The sequence below is a fragment of the Dermacentor andersoni genome, chromosome 1, assembly GCF_023375885.2.
Source record: "Dermacentor andersoni chromosome 1, qqDerAnde1_hic_scaffold, whole genome shotgun sequence".
In the NCBI taxonomy this organism is placed as follows: domain Eukaryota; kingdom Metazoa; phylum Arthropoda; class Arachnida; order Ixodida; family Ixodidae; genus Dermacentor; species Dermacentor andersoni.
Window position 1 is genome coordinate 322,524,461 of NC_092814.1, and position 20,518 is coordinate 322,544,978.

The following is a 20,518-nucleotide window of genomic DNA, read 5'->3' on the forward strand; positions in this document are numbered from 1 at the left end:
GATCCCTCACCCAATCTGCTCTTTTCTTATCCCTTAACGTTACACCTATCATTCTTCTTTCCATAGCTCCTTGCGGAAAGAAGAATGATAGGTGTAACGTTAATGGATATCTTATCGTTAAGGGACATTTTAGTGCTCTCACAGTCGCATCATCAACTTTGTAGGCTACGCCCACACTGCTTCGCATAACATCGGCTCCCACAAGGCGTGGGATCTGCCAGATTTTACTGTTGTCGTGTAGTCTGTCGATGGCCTACACAGGGATGTATGGAATGAGAGCCGCTTGAAGCATGAAATACACGTAGCCCCGCAGGGGCGTCTGCATCAGCAGGCGTTGGTGTGTTGCGACACTGCCTACCCGAGCAACTAGGCTTGGCCCCTCCCGCCTTCTCCTTTCCTCTCTTCATCTTTTTCTACACGCACACACACACGCACACATGCACACAATACATGCAGCTCCCGTTTTTGGCAACTTTCAGCAGACGTTGAACAAAACTCCAACGCCGTTACCCAGTAAATCAAGACGAGAATGGGAGGTGAATGGGGCGAGAACAAAACGAGAACAATTGGGCATCGTTGGGTGATCAAAACGAAATCATCCGAGGAACCAGTCAAAATTTTAAAAATGCAGTCTCCTGCCTTCAACTCCCTGCACAGGACCGCAATACATAGACTAGTTACTGCGCGAAGAAGTTAAATATATTTTTCTTCCGATTCCAACGGTAGCGAGCAGAAAGTCTCCCAGGTGAAAGGGGTACACATGTCAGTCTCCAACCACTGGGCGCTATGGGAGGTCGCCCTTCTCAGCCACGACCTCGCCGATCAACTTTGGGGCGTCCGGCACGCCGAGGATACCACCCGTGTCAAACGTCTCGGGCCGCCACCTAGATTGGGCTGGTTATAGCTCCTCTCCGCCAAATTCGCCGAACATCTTGAATAAAGTTTTCAATCACTCACTCCTATTTCATACTCTTTCCTGCTTACAACATCCCTCAAGTTGCAATTTCTTGTACGCTGAAGATTACTTCGTCAGTTTGAATGGCGACGTTGACAACAGAAATACAGCACCCCACACAATGAACTCATTTTCGGCGCTGAAATATGGTTACCTGTGTTTTCAAAGGCAGAGGCCCGTGAGTAACGCGGCGCGGATTTTCCGCCGCCTCCAAAAGATTGCGCGACGCTGCGTGGCCAGGCTGGCAGCGTGGGGCGAGCCGCGAAGGGTTATGAGGGTTAAGAAGGTATTGAGTAAACGTCATAATTCAACCAGTCTTCCTTTCTGGAAGCCATTTCATACTTGCATATACTCGAGATTCCAGGAGCATGAACAATTTTTTTTTCGCAATGAGCTGATAAAAATACTTTGCTTTTAGCCTGTATTTCCTTAACACCTTCATCTACAGGAGTCCTCAAATAGGATTCGGATAACCGGCTTCTGAAATGCGAGTACGTCGTTGAGACGCATGTATGAATCATAGCAGGTCAACACCTTCTGCAGGGTTTCAAAAAAAAATTTCTAATACCTCGTCTGAAATACGTCCTCTCACTTTTTCTTTCTCCTCGTCTACAACGGGCTATGTCTGCTGCTCGTAACAGATGAAAAAGAGCAAGAACATTGTGAAGCATCTAATGCGCATATTATTTGATGATGCAGCAAATATATTCGGTTAAGGTTTGCGCGCTGAAGAAACGGACATGTTCATTTTCGCTTCGAACAATATCTTGTTCTGCACGAGGTATGTAATGGAGCGTAATGATACCCCGAAGACGCCAACATTGCAGAATCTTGCGTGGTCAACTCCCTTATGGCCACGACGTCTTGCATGCATTCAATACCGAGTTTCATAAAGGAAATTGCACCACATATGCAAGCACGGCAATAGCATTCTTCTACCACTAAATGCTTTTGGCTCGACGATAAAAAAAGTCCTTTCTTATGAATTGGCCTTGCAGAGCTGGGCATTAACACTTTTTATTTACTTTGATAACATACAGATGACTATTCCAGCGGTAGACTTAGTCACCTGCACCTGGGGCCCACAAGCAGCATCGATCACAAAAAGCCCTGCAGAAGCCGCGCTGGAATGGTGGAGGCATCTGCAAGTTTACAATGCGGAGCCAGGTAAGGCGACATTAAGAAAAGTTTCATTGCTAAGCAACTCGGAGACTACAAGGAATGCTTACCGGACTGCAACTATGCCGGCTCCCTCTATATGTTCAAATGGAGTGCTAGCTCTGATGTCTGCAACAGGAACAGCATCAGCAGTTTTGAACATTCGGCAGGCAGAGCTGGCGTTAACATACTTCCTTGTTGCAAGAGAGCGACTCGACACGGACAGAGCAGAAAGCATACGGTTTCCTACAGTATACTTGAGAGTACTCGGACACATCAATCGTTGAGCCATCATCGGAATGATGGGAAGTACAAAGATTTGTCTGATTATTCACACGTTGTTGTGGAGCCGTTTATTAAGCTTTGTCTACCTTCATTATCGTAAATATCAGAGCAATCTATGCACTTCGAAGGGAGGAAAACGGTGCAATTACGTACAATTGGTACTAATAGAAACGACTGAGCTTGTCGAGGTGGCCAAATCGAAATGCGCCAAGCGTCTCAAGGCACTGGCTTGCCCGCAATAATTGTATAAGTGCGTTTCACATTGCTTGTCGATACATGCGTCCGTGGCGTAATAGTTTCAATATTGGACCCATGTGCTTCGATGTCCTGTGTTCGAATCCTGCCGTCGGACAATCTTAATATTTATTCTGTTATTCATTAAGTAGGACAATGTTGAAAATAACCGATTTACAAAGTCACTATGCCGTTTGAAGCCAGAAGGGGGAAGTTAAGGCAAATTCATGTATCTCCCATAATTCCCATGCTCCCGCAGAAACTAGCGCCAGAGGCGCTAGTTTCTATGGGAGCATGGCATGTTTCTACGTGTTTCTACGGGAGCATTAGTCGTGTTTTCGCACAAATGTAGATTAAGTGTTCTATTAATGAGCAAGTAGTTATTCAAATATACAATGTCTGTAATACCATAATACTGACTTTGTTTATTGATCTTATACCTTGGTATAGATGTAATAGCTTGGCCCATTGTCTTGCCAAAAAACTTTTTGGTCCTAATTGATCTCGTAGCTGGCAGTATATTGTATCAGATCAAGGCATCTGTGTAGTTTATGGTTGCAGGGCGCAAACGTTTCAAGAAAGGGACTTGTGCTCGTGAGTTGCATCAACTTGCCGAAATGTTGGCCTCGGAAACAACCTTTGTTACGCCACTGTTAATCACCTCAGGCCTTACTGTTCGTTTGTTTGCTGTTCTAGAAATCCTCAGACCACGTGGTTTCATCAAAGCAACACGCAGTACTACCCGACTGCAGGCACATCCACCATCCAGGGTACGTGTGGGAAGGTTTTCAGACGTTGCTTTATCATGCCTCGCCTTGCTGGTGATTGAGGAAGCTGATGTCTGGTATCACACACGATACATTTAAACAGCATCCCCGCTGGCTCTCAAATGCACGGTTCTGCGCATGTAAATCTGAGCAGAATATTCTAAATTGAACTGTCGTTCCATGTCGAACTGTCGTTCCATACAAATGCTACAAAATAGTCGTAATAATTGGATGGAATGTAGAAACGCCAGATGCAGACGAACACAACTGTGCATTATTGTATAACAATTACGACAGTTTCTTCTACAAATAAAAAAGGCTTGAAAAACCTGAGGCTACGCTGGATCCGTCCTCGATATGACCACGTGTCCGAAGCTAAGCTCAATATCTTGAAGGAATGAATTGTTGTGCACACCAGTACACCATAGATGTACGGGAAAACTATGCGGGTTTCTGAGAATGAAAGCTTTGCAGTTTACAAAAGAAATCAGTTTTTTTTTAACAGGATGTCGGATGAGGACAAATCTTTCATGGCCTGGCGGATGACAATTTTCTCTTTCATGAACCTTTCCTTCCATTTCGATATAAACACATAGGCAAAAGATGGAGAGTTTATGTTCGGGTTCGCCTAAGCCAAAGCCGTTAATCTTACAAAAAGCTTTGCGATTTAGTGAAATAAACTAAATATAAGCCGCCAATACGAGTGTAATAAATTACGATAGAACCATGCGGCTTTCTTGTGGTTAAATTTTTCAATAACAGCATAACACCAGTATGTAGCCATTGGTCTATACACGCATGTTCAATCTTATAGTATGACAAGCCCAAGCGATGGTTAATGCCTAGTAGCCTATCGCGAAGATAATGCATTATCCAAACACCAGATGCAAGCAAACCAAAATCAGGCTTTGTAAGATCAACCATGCTCTAGTCTAGACATCAAAGGCCAAGGAATCAAACAATGAATAACTCCCAATGCGCATACTTGTCTTTTTTGTAGCGCCACGTTGGGCCTTCCAGCTTTTGTTGCTTGCATTTAGAGAAGCATTCCAGACGGAAGCATTGCTGTTAGGATTTATTAGCATCAAGACTTATTGGTCCCCTCGCGTTCCTAGCAGGCAATGTGACACAGTGTGGATCCAACACCTCTGATTTCAGGGTATGCACACAACAGAGAAACCGGAAGCACCACTTTCACACTTCCATTCTACAGCAGCAGTGGCGGTGGCAAATACGCAGTGGCCAGTACAAGCCACGTGGGCACGGAGGAAACATCGGGAATTCTGGGAAATGATGCTAGGTAAGCCAAACGTCTGTAGGAATTCCATTCAATAGAGCAACTAATTTGGACGTCATGGAACGCCGTATATGGCACAGTTATGCTTGAATTGACGAACTTGCGCGATGGCATGAAGTTCTGATGCCTGAAGCTTCAAGTATCAGCTCTTATTTTCACAATATGGTGCTGGCTTTAACAGGAAGCTTTATCTGGGGATCTGCTACCTAGGGCGTAAATGCGAGAGAATCAATCGTCTTGCTCCGCAACCACCGCAACAACATTGGTAAACCTTGTGTCGTATTCAAAAATATAATAACATTGAAGTTAAAGGAATTTCATTTTATATTTGTTTAAAACATTTCAACTCAAGTATGGAAATTACAACTTAATTCGGCTTTAAAAGATGTGATGATGATTTAAACTGCCCTACTATCACATCTAATGTGCCCAAAATTGATGTTTTACGCAGCGCTCAAAAATAAACTATTTTATGAGTAGATACTTTGGAAATGCTCGCATAAATGCCAACTATTTTACGCGTCTATTTTAGGATTGGTGATTTCAGAATTTTTTCAAGTAGGAAACCAGAACCAAAATTTTGATTCAGGCAATTCTTGAAATTTAACTGCTTCAATAAATGCAATATATTTGAACGAAATTCACACGGAAGATAATAAAGAACATTGTTCCTTTGCCTTGATGAGTTCTCATTATTCATTTGCCCACGAAGTTCTAACCTTATAAGGACATAAGCCAGTCTAGAGGCCGGCAAAGCTGACATGATTTACAATGTAAACCAGAAGAGTTCAGCAGGACCATAAAATTCCATTAGCGATGTGAACAATAACAATAAATATAGGTATACAAATAGCCCATTACCCACACAATAGCAAGCAATGTTCACCTAAAGCTTAGCGCAGATATTTCAAAAGAGCAAGAGACAGCAAAGCATACATGCACCGGACACGCGTGAATCTGCTCCCGAGCAACACGCCTCTGCGCCTTAAGGATTCTGCAAGCAAACGTCTCCCTTTGAAAGGGCACTGATCCTCATGAGTTCCGCCCCCTATCGAAACGTTGGCTTCCGCTTAAATCTTCAGCTACCTTTGTTTACCGTCGCAGGCCTCACTGTTTATGTGCGCATCTTTCTTGCATTTTAGAATTCCTGACGCCACCGGCGCTGAGCCATGGAGTACGCAGTGCTACGCAGCTCGTGGCACAACTACAGTCTCCGGTAGGTGTGGGAACACTTTCAGCCGCTGGTATACAACGCCTCACCTTGCACGTGACTCAGCAATCTGTCTGCAGTCGTATTCGACACATTTTTAGAACATCACCGCTGGCTCATAGGGGCGCGGTTCTGCACCTGTCAATCTGTGCTCCATATTCTGCATAGATTCTAATACAAGAAATGTAACTGTTGCCTCGTGAACTTAGGCTCACGGCTGAGATGATGGCTCACGGCTGAGATGAGGCTGGCTTAGGCTCACGGCTGAGATGAGGCTGGTCATTAGTAGCCACCGGGTATCCGGCCATTCCTTTTCGCATTAAGGTGACTAATGCGCATTTTGCTGTTAAGATGCCGAGGCGCTGTCTCTTAACATAAGCATACGTCAGCGTTGCAGCCGTTTGTAATCTTGCGTGAACCTGCCGAGCAGCTACTCCTGAAGCCCAGATGCAAATGTCATGAGCACAAATTGATAGTCTGACCGAGTATGGCAGGGATTCCGCTAGCCAAGTCAGAGCTATGTTGAGCAATACATGGTGTAGTGACCGGTCATTTCACCATCCTCGATGAATACAAAAAAAAGCTCATTCGGGTCAGGTTGCTTCCAATTCAGCGAATAGCGTGACCTCCGATTTGAACGGACACGAGCGCGTCAACGATGGCTTCACGTGAAACGTTACCATAAGCGCCAGTCACGTCTTACGATAGCGCTAAGGAGAGGCGTTTGGGTGTATGCTGTTGTTGAATACGCAAAATCAATGACGTTGTCGACCGACGAAAGGCCACGTCAAAAGCCGGTCATCGCGTCTTCATAAACACTGCAATGCTCAAAAAATAACTCGAGGCGCGTGTGGATCATCCTTTCAATTAACCTGCGAACAAAGCTGGCGAAAGCAAGAGGCAGATTTGATTTAAGTTCAAGGGGGCTCTTTCCGTCACTCCAAGAAACGTTGGGATGACACAGCAGGACCTCTCGCTCTTCATGTTCAAGAAGGCGTACAGCAGCGTGCGCTATATTATCTAGTCAGGGGCGAAGAGGAACGCCTGCAAATGGCTAGAGCTGCCTCGAATTCTTCCATGCACAAAGGTTCGTCCGTTGCCGAAGCTTGCGTGCAGGAAACTTCGTACAATTAAAGATCCTTTCGTAACACTCTGTCACCGGCAATTCTCTCACAAAATTCTTCTCCAACATTGACTTCTCGTCAGCCTTGGTGGAGAGCCTGTGCCTTAAAGTGGTTGCGTTGCCGAGCAGAAACGCGTACGCCCTGGAGATTAAGCCTTACGCGAGACAGCGCTTTGTGGGGGTACAACTAGTTACAGAATGAGTTTCATTGTTCGTTGTATATTTGGTCCATGTGGCAATGTATTTTCTTCTGCTTCCGCCTGGCCTCCCTCAGGTATAGAATCGACTTGGCGCGTCTATATCTGTTCTCAGCGTGTCGACGTACTGCACGAAACCTACGCTCAAAATAAGATCTAACGAATACATTGCTGCGCCGAAAGGAAAATAGACGTAAGAGGGAGAGTACGAAGCGACAAGTCGAGCGCTGAGAGTCGTGATAGCGGTCGAGAGTAGTTTCTTACTATCCCTCCAAAGTCTGTATGTTCCTTTTGGCGCATCAATGTACTCGTTAGATCTCAACCAACTCACCCAGCAACAAGTTCTGCTGGAAATAAGGCATCGCGGGACCAGAGTGAGATACAGCCAGGTTCTGTACGACGACCATCTCAAGAATGTGGGGCTGCCGTCGTTCAAGAGGCAGAAGTCATGTCCCGAAGCAAAAGGTACAAGAGTGCTGGCTCCTAAATTTTTAGAAAGAGAGAGAGAGAGAAAGCAAGGATAGGAAAGGCACGCAGGTCAACCAGACGAGCTTCCCGTTTGCTACCCTACACTCAGTGTAATGAAAAAAGGGGGAAGGGAAAGACTAACGAGGAGCAAAAATGCCCCTTCATAGTAGGAGCTGCGTAGCTGTTGAAGCAATCGAAATTTACGGGCACCTGTAAGAAATCGACTTCAAGTTCACGCAATCGACGAATCGCCTCCAGATTGTCTCTCCATTCATTGAAGTGCACAGTAGCAGGAACTTTTGTTGTGCGTGCATTTTTCTTTCGTAAAGTGCTGAAAGCGTGCTTCAGTGACCCATCCTACTCTTTTAGTTCAACCGATAAAGAAGAGGCGCAATAAACCGTACACGTCTGGTGTATAACCAGCACAGGCGATGCAATAAACTCTGCCTTATTCGCTTAAGCGCACTCTTCAATTTTAATGTGTAAGCATTCCCTGTTGAGTAACCCAGCAAAATCGGTAATTATCACGAAAAGTCTTTTGTCTCCAAAAACCTTTTGCCTGCAAAATAAATGCATATTTGGTGAAGTTAGCACAACCTACTGTTAAAATTGGGTAAATGTACATGATTGGTCGCTTTAGAATAGATAAAGAAGATACAAAACGACAAAAAAAAGGAAACCCGTTATTGTCGTCCCCTTGAAAGCTTACTTTTGCGCACTAGAGATGCGCATGCCAAGAAGCCTGCTTTGGGGTGCGGAGTATGAATAATCATACAAAGGCTCGTTGGGAAATGCGATAATAGTGTAATTGTAGATGATTGGCAGCCTAAAAAATTTGCCTCCTCTGAAATTTGTCTACGTCGCACCTTCAAGAATAACCAGCTTGGAAGGCCTGTATCTCACAAATGCCAAGGATGTCTTCACATTTCATCCCACAAAGATAAGCGCAATGACGGAATTCTCGTTTCTGAAATGCAACGCTTAAACAAATTGAGACTTCAGACCATGTACAGTGAGGCCAACCAGTGCATAGCTGCGGCCAAAGAAAAAGATTAGTTGTCGCTGGTTTCCTCCAACATCGAATCTCGTAGTGCTCACTCTACAGACATGTATCCATCCAAGTAACCAACCAAGTATTGGCTATTCCCGAAACGTGTGTTGATGAACAAGTTACAATCCGACAGTTTCAATATGCAGCATGATGATGTCTATGCAGGACACACATATTAAAGAACACAAAATGCTACTGAATTTCCGAGAATTGTCTACTAATGAGCGAGCAGTTTCAGACATCAGAAAAGCGATCGGTAGGTAGACATGCATAAGGTACGAGAAGCAAGGAAACAAAAGCGAACTAACAGCAGAGCCAAAGAACGGCTACCCATTACAAAACAATAGTCAGAATATCTGCAGCATTTCTTAAATTCCATATTTCATGAAAGTGCGTGCAACAGAATTTTTCACATATTTAAACAGAATCGCGAGGGCTAAACTTAATTATTCTGCGCTACTAAGGAGCTTTACTATAACGAGTATGCGGTCTTCACGGTTAAGGCAAGTTAGGTTTGTGCAAAAGCTAGCTTACGAAATTTCGCATATTTTTTATCGCCACCGTAGTAAAGCCTCAAATATGCTTATTGCTACAATCGCGGCTCTACACAGAGCCGAGATTTGACTCCGATTACAAACATAACAAAATTTCAAGGACGCTTTAGCTTCGCATTTAAGAGTGGAACGCGATACCATTCAAATATCCCTGGCTGCTTCTTGCGCTTCTCGGTAACTGCAGTTTATGTAACCGTACTGTTTATTGGCAAGCGCTGGCGGCAAAAGCTATGCACGAAAGCGAGCTTTCTGGAAGAAACCCCGCAAATTACGTGGGCTGTCGGTTCTCGGTGGTGGGTACGCCACTGGCCGTGGTACAAGAGTGGTAGAAACGCAGGAAAATTGCTTTGTGCTTCCGTTTCCGCGTAAAAGAATGTTTTCTCGTACATTCAAATTACAATCTGGAGCTATCATATCTGTTCGTTGCGTGTAAGTCATACTTTACTATGTTTCTGGCGCATTTTACTTATATTCGTTTATTTCAGTAACGCATTCGCGCAACACGGAAGGTCTGCGTGATTCAGTATGTCTGATTCGGAATGATTTTTTGCTCACAAGACGGTCAACGCCGGCGCCGGACGCAGACACCGGATTAGCTGCTACACGAGGCCCGTAGCGCTCTCGAAGTAAACATGGCTACTCTCATTTTCGGCATGGAACACTGTCGTGTTCTATTCTGCTGTACTCAAGACAGCACATATTTTGGGGGAAATTCAACAGTGCATAAATTCCGTCACGCACGTCTTTTTCGTCATATGTATTGAAGGCATATTTCCAGAAAGAGCACCGCATACGGAAGCACTGAAATCAGGTTACCCTATCACTAAACGTCAACTAATCTCCGTGTTTTTCTTTCAGCACGACATGTTCATGCTCGTTGAATGACCCTTGCACAGTGACGAGCTAACACCTCTGTTATTCTCTCAGGCCATACACATGTCACTGAAAGTGGAATCACCACTTCCCCGTATATGGTGTCCAGCAGCAGTGTCAATCACGCACAGCCCAGTACAAGCCGCGCTGGCATGGAGGAAGCATCGGCCATTCCGGAAAACTTCGCTAGGTAAGCGCACGTTTGGAAAAATTTTCTTGCACAAAGCAAATCACAGATGGTGGGTAATGGTGCCCGCGGTACAACTATGCCTCCACTGTGGCACTTTCGCTAGGGAGAAGAGCGCTGATATGTGAAACGCGCACAAAATCAACCGTTATTCAAAACACACGGCATGGTGGATGTGGTGCTAACATGCTTGTCGTGGTCAGCGCTCTTGCAAGTTTGTCAAATGCGTACGTACTACGCCATATTCGTTTCCAAAGATGGTAAATAAAAAGGCGCCTGTCTAAAGACAAAATTTAAATAAATTATGGGGTTCTTCGTGCCGAAACCTCTTTCTGATTATGAGGCACGCCATAGTAGAGGACTCCTGAAATTTCGACTACCTGGGGTTCCTTAACGTGACCTAAATATAAGTACACGGGTGTTTTCGCATTTCGCCACCATCTAAATGCGGCCGCCGTGGCCGGGATTCGATCCCGCGATCTTATGGCCAGCAGCCTATCACCATGGCCACTGAGCAACCACGGCGGGTGTCTAAAGCAATCGACGAATACAGCGAGAGGCCGTATTGCTTAGGTGACGTTCATTTCAGAGTGCAGCGATAATTCTTAGACTTTCTATGATTCGACTATATGCCACATTCTCAAATATTATGCCGCTTTATGACTTTCGCTTACCAAGGGAACCTATGACCCTGGAGGCATGACTGTATCAGGCTAATGCAATGATGATGGAATAAGAAGGAATGATATTACGAGGTCACCGGATTGAATCCCGGCCACGGCGACTCTATTTCCATGGGGGCGAAATGCAAAAACACCCGGGTAGTCGGATTCAAGTGCACGTTAAAAAACCCCAGGTGGTCAAAATTTCAGGAGTCCCCCACTACGGCGTACCTCATAATCAGATCGTGGTTTTGGCACGTAAAACCTCATAATTTAATTTTAATTTTAAGGAATGATATTGATGTAATGGTAAAGTCGTACAATGGCGACAACATGACGACAATGACAGGTGCATTCTTAATTCATGATCATGGTATAACAAGGACAACGTGACGACGACGGTAAGACAACTGCATGAAAAAGCGAATGACGACGACCACACCGCTAAGGTGGCACGATGACTATACCGATGACAACGAATGCATGATAGCATCTGTGTGACGACGACCCAATGACAACGATGGCATGACAACGACGGCATAATCCCGACACGATGGCGACAGCATAACTGCGGCCTCATAACGAATAAAAAATGACGTGGATACATCAATGAGGCTGGTGCGACTGCATGACGACGATGGGATTGCGACACTGAAGTGACGACTGCGACCGCTGCTGTGAATCGCTGCCTGGCGTGATCTCCCGTTTAGCGAGGCAGTCGCGCCTCACTTGGCTCCGTTTGCAACGTGCCGCACGAGACACTGTCCGCGCCAGCCAATATATCGCGAAATGAAAGCACGTATAGAGCTGGCCCCAAATTAGGCATTAGGAAGTAAAATAATCGTCGGGGAACTTTTTTGTACGGTAAATAGAGTTTACCTTTGTATGTGCTGCTCAACCCCAGGCAAGTAAGCAGTGCTTTAGGTCGCATTAAGGCCGACGTTGATCGTGAAAAGAATTCTGCCCAAATGTTGATTTATATACTCCTTCAGGTTAAATTTTGCTATTCTTTATAAAATGAGTATTTAATTTTATCGATTTATTTTATGTGGTTTATTTACCTCCTTTTACATAAGTACATATTGCGACATAGATACCACATAAACCAGTAGAGTTTGTGAGCAAAAGGAGAACAAGGTGAAAGCAGGAGCCTACGGTTCAACAAGTGGACTTGTCTACTCCCTCCTTCCCCGTGTTTTCCAGAAGAGTTAAGAAAGACTTACAATGTAACATCACATGGGTTGAATCGGGGCACATATTTCGCTTAGTCGCCTCAACAAAAGTAGCAGAATAAATGCGACTACACAAACCTAATTCTGAAACAGCGCCAGGGGCGCACACAGAGAAAAACAACGGGATGGCATGCTACCTCTCAAGGGCAGATTTACAATAATGTTACCTCGTAAACTCTCCCTACAGTTAGAAATGTTCATTATTTTAATGAATAAATAGAAGTATGTGCCACTAAAGCAAAAGAAATCAGGAAATGTACAGGTTATTTTGTTACAGTAAAGCAGATTGCAATAAGTGTTGAAATGGATATTTAGTGATTTAATAAGTTTTCACCTTGCAAGCCTGAATAAATGTCAGGATGAATAATTTGCCGGGATTTACCTGGCTCTATCGAGCGAAATATGATTATTTGATAGTTCTAATTTCTTCATTAAATAATCCGGTCTTGATGCCGGCCAAGCTGGTATGATTCCAAATGACGTACAAGGTAACACCACACGAATCGAACCAAACCATAACATTTCATGAATTATGTAAACAACCGCTACCAGAATAAATAAACGTATACAACTAAAAAAGCCATTAACGCAAGGATAGCGACCAATATTCATGTAGTGTTTAGCGTAGAGATTTAAATGAGTAACAGGCTGCACAAAAGACATGCACCATACGCGCTGTCTCTTCTCTTCGGCCCGTTGTATTTTTCTTCACTAACCGGTAGGAAAGATGCCGTACCAGCAATGCCTTAACACAAACTTTGCAGTGTTCGTTATCTTACCAGAAAAACAAAAGAAAATACTAACTTCTTCGGTAGCCTGCTTCATCCTTTGTAAATGGAAACACTGAAGCATTTGATGTATCTGTGCTCGCTACGTATGGGAGAAATGATCGCGTGTGTGTCGTTCTCACGATACCTTCGGTAGGAGCGGTGTGCGATTCGAATGCGAGTCAAATATTAAATGACTTCATACAAACATTGCAGGCAATCTTGAACCCGGTAGTTGTTCATTGTATTCGATGTGAAGGACGTCAGTTAATTCCATATACACTTGTCAGAATTAAAGCGAATAGTTCGCCTTTGCGCCATTTCCATTTCTTAAGGCGGAGCCTCGAATGGCTAATTGCAATGGCTCATACCGACAAGAATGGGGGTCTAATGCAGCGAGAAAAATATCATCGTGTTTAGATCTGCTAATTCCTTATTTACCCACCCTTACCAGACATTTATTCTCCGCTCGAGTAGGAAGAAATACCAAAACCATGCTTTACATATTACATTATATTTAGCCAATGTGAGACAGGTACGGGTCTTCAAGTTTAGCCACACAGACCATCAAAGGCAGCAGTGTTCAATTTACGCAAACTAGAGCCACAATCAAGTGCCAAGATTAAATGCTTCAAGTTAGCGCTAAGGTTCAGAACGAGTCCTTCTAATTAACGCAAGATTTTGTTTGTCAACCTCTCAATTGGCAAGATGTGATTTTGTCCTCCTGTAACAAGAGTGAGCGTTTCGGATCTTTTGCCCGTGTTCTTGCAGGAATGCTCCTGGAACAGGAGGAACAGAACAGCGAGAGTTGTGCGGTGTCTGTGGCACTGTATTGAGCAGACCGGACGCCTTTCACGGGCACGCCAGGAACACACGGATGACACAGCCCAGATTTGCAAAGCCTGTGATCAATCGTCTGCGAAGATGTCTAAGTCTGTCGAGCATTGCCGCAACCTCACTGGCAAAAAACACAAATGCGAGGCCTGTGGCAAACACTTCCACCGGGCTTATGATCTAGCTCCACATCAGTGCGCGGACACAGACGAGAGACCCTACAAATGCAATATGTGTCAAAAATCGTTCCGGCATTCTTATACTCTAAAAATCCATAAGCGCACTCATACAGACGAGAGACCCCACAAATGTCAAATATGTGCTAAATCGTTTCGGCAGTCTAGTCATCTAGATAACCATAAACGCACCCATACAGACGAGAGACCCTACAAATGCCAAATATGTAATAAATCGTTCCGGGAGTCTGGTCACCTAGATAACCACAAGCGCCAGCACACAGGTGAGAAACCCTACATTTGCAAAACATGCGGTAAATCATACGCACGGGCGGAAAGTCTGCATAGGTATGAGCACGCTCACGCAGAGGAGAAACCTCATGCATGCCAAAAATGCGGTAAATCATTTGAACGCAAGTATAACCTCAAGAGACATGTAGACTACCAATGTGAAAACAGCGCTTTTGTTTGCGAAATCTGTGATCGATTCTTTAAGAGCAATTGGACTCATCTTCGTCACCGCCGAACAAAGCACGGGGATAGAACACCGTATGAGTGCACGCAGTGCGGTTGTCGTTTTGCAGACAACGAAACGCGATAGGCATGTGTGCCAGAAGGAGCGCAAGATGTGAACGATGCCGTCTGGTTTTCCGAAATTGCGCGACAAGACCTCGACGCCAGAAGTATTTTGTATTCCTCTATATCGAAAAACACTGCAGGTCTTGGCCAGCGCTCACTGTTCCGTGAACTGTGTTGTTCGTAAACGTCGCTTAATCCAACTGACTTTCAGACAAACCCTAATTGGCTGCAAGATAGTGTTTTGTGTAATTAGATGCTGAAATCTCCCCAAAGAGCCTTGACCCCCATTTGGTTAGAGAAACTTCTTGTGCAGGTCTTTTAACAGTACAGCAGCGAAGAAGATTTGATGAAACATATTCGTATTAATATTGCGGCGTAAACAGAATGGAATATCTCTCTTTAGGAAGCATTTCAGAAAGGAGGTACTGTACTCTTGTCAACTAAAAAGTAATTTCTGCCATTAATCAAGGTCCACAGCCAAACTTTCCTTCAAGAGAAAGCACTTGCAGATGCTTTTACGACAATGCCTAACTACATCGTACGAGTTAGAAAAGTATCTGCTTGAGAAAGTTTGTTCAATGCATTGACCGTTCTTTGGCGCCTGTATTCAAAGCGAAAATGTTTTTTCTATACCATAAGATAATCCGATGACGATAGTGAGACAGTACTATATTCAAATCAATTGGAAATTCATTATATGACATGGTCTCCCCCTAGGAAAATTTTTAGTTGTTTTATTGTGGCAGGACTTCTGAAGTTTAATGGAGAGCTTTTTATCCACTCGGAAGTCGTCTGTTTTGACTCGAACTGCTCTCTAGTAGCAACTGTAACATCTTTTTAGCCTGCTGTGACAAACATTTTTGTGCAAAAATGACAATGTTTGACATGACACGCAAGTTTTCATTTATATTTACACGCTTGCTTGTATATGCTTCCTGTGAGCGCGTTTCACCTGCTAACAAATGTTAGGTTACCGCACAGCGCAAGACGCGCCTGCGTGTATCAGAACCTTCTCAATCTCCCACCAATTGTAATTTTTTATGCTCTAGTTGAGCCTTTCGTAATCAAACAGCATGCTTAATACGAATAGAAATGTGCATTCTTGAAGGCTTGCAAGCACCAACGCTTAGGCTACAATCTATAACTAATGATGCATGAATATCCGACAAACGTCAGCCGCCAATCACTGATTCGGCGATTGACGTCTACGCTCGCAACTATCTTCCTGCCCGAATGTAACTCGTTTTTTGCCTTCCCGTTCCCCGATACGAGTTAGTTGCGTGACTGAAGGTTCTTGCTAGTGCATTGTTCACCGTCACTACAACGTGGCATCTTATAGAGGTGCTTGTTGTGACCGGATACACCCAGCAAGCCATGAAAACAACGTACACATTGTCATCGGCTAGTGAGCTTGCCACAATATGCTACTACCACACATGTACGCTCACGTGGCCGAGAATGCCAAGAACATCATGGCCCAATCAGCAGTCCCAATGACAATCCTTGTGTCGCCAGCAACGATCACGCTGCAACAGCCAACGGAGCCACCGTTCCTCCACAGATAATCGTTTAAGATCCGGAAAGCTGACTGCAAACCGTAGCATAAATAGCCACATATAACAAAATGAACGTGCGACTAGCTGTGTCAGGGCTATTGCTCAGTAAAAGACACCGCTAGGACGTGGCTTAAAAAACGAGCCTCCGCCATAACAGCATGGGAGCTGCTTTGCAGGGGCTTCCTACAAACATTCACGAGCGCCGTGAGCAAGGAGCCGGTTAAAACCATGAAATAAACGTTTGTGCAGCTACCGAACGACCACATCGCGATCTTCACGGAAGATATGAACCATATGTTAGGCACGCCGACCCTAACATGTCGGATAAGAGTGTTTCCTCATGCGCGGTTTGAGGCAAGAGATTTACGTAAACCGGCCAAGACCGTCGCGAAATTTCTAACAGAAGCCACATCGACAAGGCGCGGGAAATGCGCACTCGGCAACATAGCCGCCTAGTGCTTTCGCTGAAGTGAAAAATACAGGGCCTAGGTTCCGGCAAGCTCCCAAAGCTGATTGGAGCCGTTTGACACGAATAAGTGCGTATGATGTTCGGTTCGAGGCCGTCTCTAGTAGCCTTAAATGCGGACATCGTCTGAGGGTACATCAAGCAGGCATTATGAGTGCCTGGGTCTTCGCAGCTCAAGCAGGAAGTGATGACCTACGTCGCTGTCATCCGCCGTCGACGTCCCTCTCCGCGCCGGCACCAGAGTGCTGGAACTCTTGAATTCCGTCGCCAGTTGCCGCCACCAAGCCAGCCGCCCATCAGCTCGCTCAACTCCCTGAGCAAGACACACGTATGGTGTGCACCCGACCACCCCCCGCTCTGCGGTCACTGCAAAAATACAGGCCACGTCTACTGTCGATAACCATACCTTGACATGGTACAACCATGCTTCGCGCTCTAAATATCGACGTCCATAGCGAGGCGAGCGACCACGTTAAATTCCCAGCTACTTTGCGACTCGGGGGAGAGCCCGGCGATTTTCCCGATCGTCCTCTCACTGCAATGCCCTCAGTAGAATGGCCCATTACGTGGCCAGTATTTTCATGAACACATATTCAGTAGACTGCACGACGTAGCAACGACACGCTGGGATTTCGACGAACCTCCGAAGGAAAAACAGCCTACAGAGGATGAGGCCTAAGTGGGTGGCTATGCGCTTCAGACTTCATTCGACGCCACGAAATCAGAAACACGGCTATGATAACTAGCAACCTCGACGTGTTGCTCGATGTTCACACATTCGTCGCTTCAGTGCACACAGGAGCCGACTACTCCGTCATGAGGGAATCGCTCACAGTGAAGTCGGTGCATGTTATGATTACATGATAATGCCTCCGTATCCGGGCAGCTGGAGGTCAGCTGATAACGCCGACATGCAATGCTACCGCACGTCACCGCAGAAGAAAATCTCGACATCGTCATCTTACTACAGCGGGCCGAAGATGCGCGAGAACCTGCTTGCCTACCCATCAAGTACTACCCAAGGATGGACAGGCGATGCTAGTCTTCGACGAAGATATGAGGAGCAGCAGCGGCCCAGCGATCGCGTTTGGGCTTGGACCCCAACACTTCGACGTTGACTGAGTGAAAAGCTATGAAGCGCTTATATGTATCAAAACATTCTCTGTCATCTTCACTGACCGTATCTATCGCCTATGTTGTAGTGTTTCCTTTTGTAGTGCGATTGCATGCGTGACGCGCATAGTGTTTAACATTCTGGAAGGCACACAAGCATATGCGAGTATTCTGGAATCTTCGAATTATCCTTCATAGACAGCCGACAACTTGAGTCGCAAATCAGCTTTACGACAATCGACACATGTGCTCGGCGCTTACATATTGCACGAGTGTTAGTTCTCTTGTCGATACATGTTCGCCCAATAAAGAACTGGTTCCCTGACTCACGCTTATTGCTACTGTGTGCCTCTCCCTCCCTACAACGTGACAATATTCAGGAATAACTATTATTATACCGTAAATTTATTTGGTTTATGCGGAGTTTCTAAGGGCTACGTCGCTTTGCCAGACATACCAGATTGGCTCGTTCTTGGGGATTGCGGAGGTTGTGCACCGCCGCGCCGAATTAACAAATAATCAGGTTTCTGGTATTGTTTGGAACTTTTAATATTTCAGTGTAAGAAGATTGAACATAAAAGACATGTATGTGCTGTCCAACGTTACTAGACTAGCTTCAGTTGTAAAACTCCCCACCCGCGCGCTTACAGCCGCTGTCGCCACTTCTGTGGCAGCCGCCAGAGGGCAACGCTGTTCCATCGGGCTCCAGTGCAGACGCCTCGTCACTGCCTTGAGCTCGTGCGGACGGGCAGTTTGCGCGTGTTTCACGCTCGCTGGCGGTCTCCCTTGTCCGAATGAGTGATATCACGAGAAAGCGGTATCCACCTATAGCAATAAGATTTATCGCGCCAGTTCGTTAATACTGAAAGAAGGGTAAACTGCACGAAAGGAAGAAACGCATATAGCGAAGCGCAGAAGCTGCGTTTCTAAATGTCGTGTGTTTCTTCCTATCTCCTGAACGTTTCGCGCAGTTTAGGCTCACGAGCCTGAATATCTGGCCAAAGTGCGTGATTGTAGGATGATGTTCATCCCCACCGAAGCTTCTCACCACGCCAAAGAAGCCCTACAAAAAGAAAGATGAGGTCGGTCTTTCTACACACAAGCCACAAAAAAAAAAGTCAGATTTTTCATACCGTGAAGATGTTAAATCAGCGAAGATGAAACGTGCAGCCCCTGTGTTTATCACTGGGTTAATCCCGAGGGTTCATTAAAGTATTTCTCAGTTATGAGGTTACACACACAATTTGCTGCGAGAGAGAACGACGTCACTGACGGTATGCCCGCAGTTCGCAGTTGTCGCTTGCGTTCGATGTCTCGAGTTTGCTCGGCGGCGTGGTCAGTAGCCTTCGCCTGCGATTTGCCGCTTGTGATTCTTCGAAATTAAATTTCTTGAAAAAAAATCTTTCCGTTACGTAAGACCATGAGTGGCTCATACTCCCTTAAGCAATTGCTCATACCCCCGTAAACGCGGGCTCCCCATTACGACGACAGAAGTGAAGTGAAATTCTACGCTGGAAAGATGAACGGCCACACAGCTAGCTGTGGAAGACGACGACGAACGCGGGAGCAGTGGTACGAGCGCGTGCCGTTGATTTTGCACAGAGTTCCCGGTCGGCACGAGGAATCGCTCTGTTTCACGCCGAGCGAAGCGTCGCATTGCTGGGAGCACAGAAAAAGTGGTGTGTCGAACTGTTGACATCGTTCGGATAGCGGCCTATGCAGCCAGGTACGCAGCACGCCGGCATCGTCTGCTGATATTCTAAACTCGGCGAAGGCTACAGTTCTACGGATGACATGCTTGCTGAAATTCGCGGTCAACAACAAACCACAGAATACACCAACGCTGCACCGCGTGCTTAGTCCGGTCCGCCCGCGTAGCCGGCTAGTGAGGAAGTGAAGCTGGGCGCGACTGCAGCACCACGAAGGCGCGGGCGGGTGGCGGTTCCGCGCAACGGCGTCGAGTTTTAAAACTGAAGCTAGGCTAGTAACGTTGGTGCTGTCGGTGTTTTGTTTCATGACATTTGTTTCTGGGCTGTCATTCTTAAAATTCCCAGGGAATGCCTTGTGATGAATGTAACACAAAGTATGAGATACTTTGGGGAGATAATTGTTATGCAATATAACCCGTATATACACCATGTCATAAGCAAGGTGTGGCATAAACATATACAACAATGTAAGAGCGTGAAGTTTCGCTTTGGGGAATGTCTGCGCCGGACGCCGACACGGCATTTCCTGCGACACGAGACCGTTAACGCAATCGCATTAAAGGCGTTCTTTCCGCATGCGAATAGCAATGCGTGCAGAAGACTGGTTGAATGAGGATTGCGCAAAGACTCAAAAGCTAAGGCCGGACCATGAACCACCAACATCGACGTGCTTATCTATCGCCACGTAGGCACCGCTTTATTGGACATGACGGAGCCGACCGCTCCATCATGAGTCGACTATTAACCGCGCAGTGGGGTAAAGTTATGACTACATGACAAGACCCCCAAATCTGAGCACCTGGAGGTCACCTGACAAGAATGACTGGAATGTGCACCTATGTCGACTTTTAACTTTTAACAACTTTTAAGTTTTTCTCAATAAAGAGTTTGTTTCGTGACTCCCGGTTCTTGCGACTGTGTTCCTCACCGTCACTGGAAGGTTAGTGGAAACGTAGTCCACACTAAAAGAAAACTCTTATCCAGCTTGAAGGCATCTGTGTTGTCTGGCATCGCTTTAGTTGCAGATTCACTATTTTGTGCCAAATAAAACGCGAACAGCGCAGC

The 20,518-nt window shown here is 45.6% G+C and overlaps 1 protein-coding gene across 1 annotated transcript; it reads left to right on the forward strand.

The window, feature by feature from the left end:
• The first annotated feature begins 1,995 nt into the window (after positions 1-1,995).
• On the forward strand, positions 1,996-13,946 carry LOC129381207 (uncharacterized). Its single transcript, XM_072289042.1, has 6 exons — positions 1,996-2,122; positions 3,329-3,402; positions 4,558-4,699; positions 5,839-5,912; positions 10,227-10,362; positions 13,792-13,946. The coding sequence occupies exons 1-6, from the start codon at positions 1,996-1,998 to the stop codon at positions 13,854-13,856; spliced, it is 618 nt and encodes a 205-aa protein (XP_072145143.1). The 3' UTR covers positions 13,857-13,946.
• Positions 13,947-20,518: the final 6,572 nt, after the last annotated feature.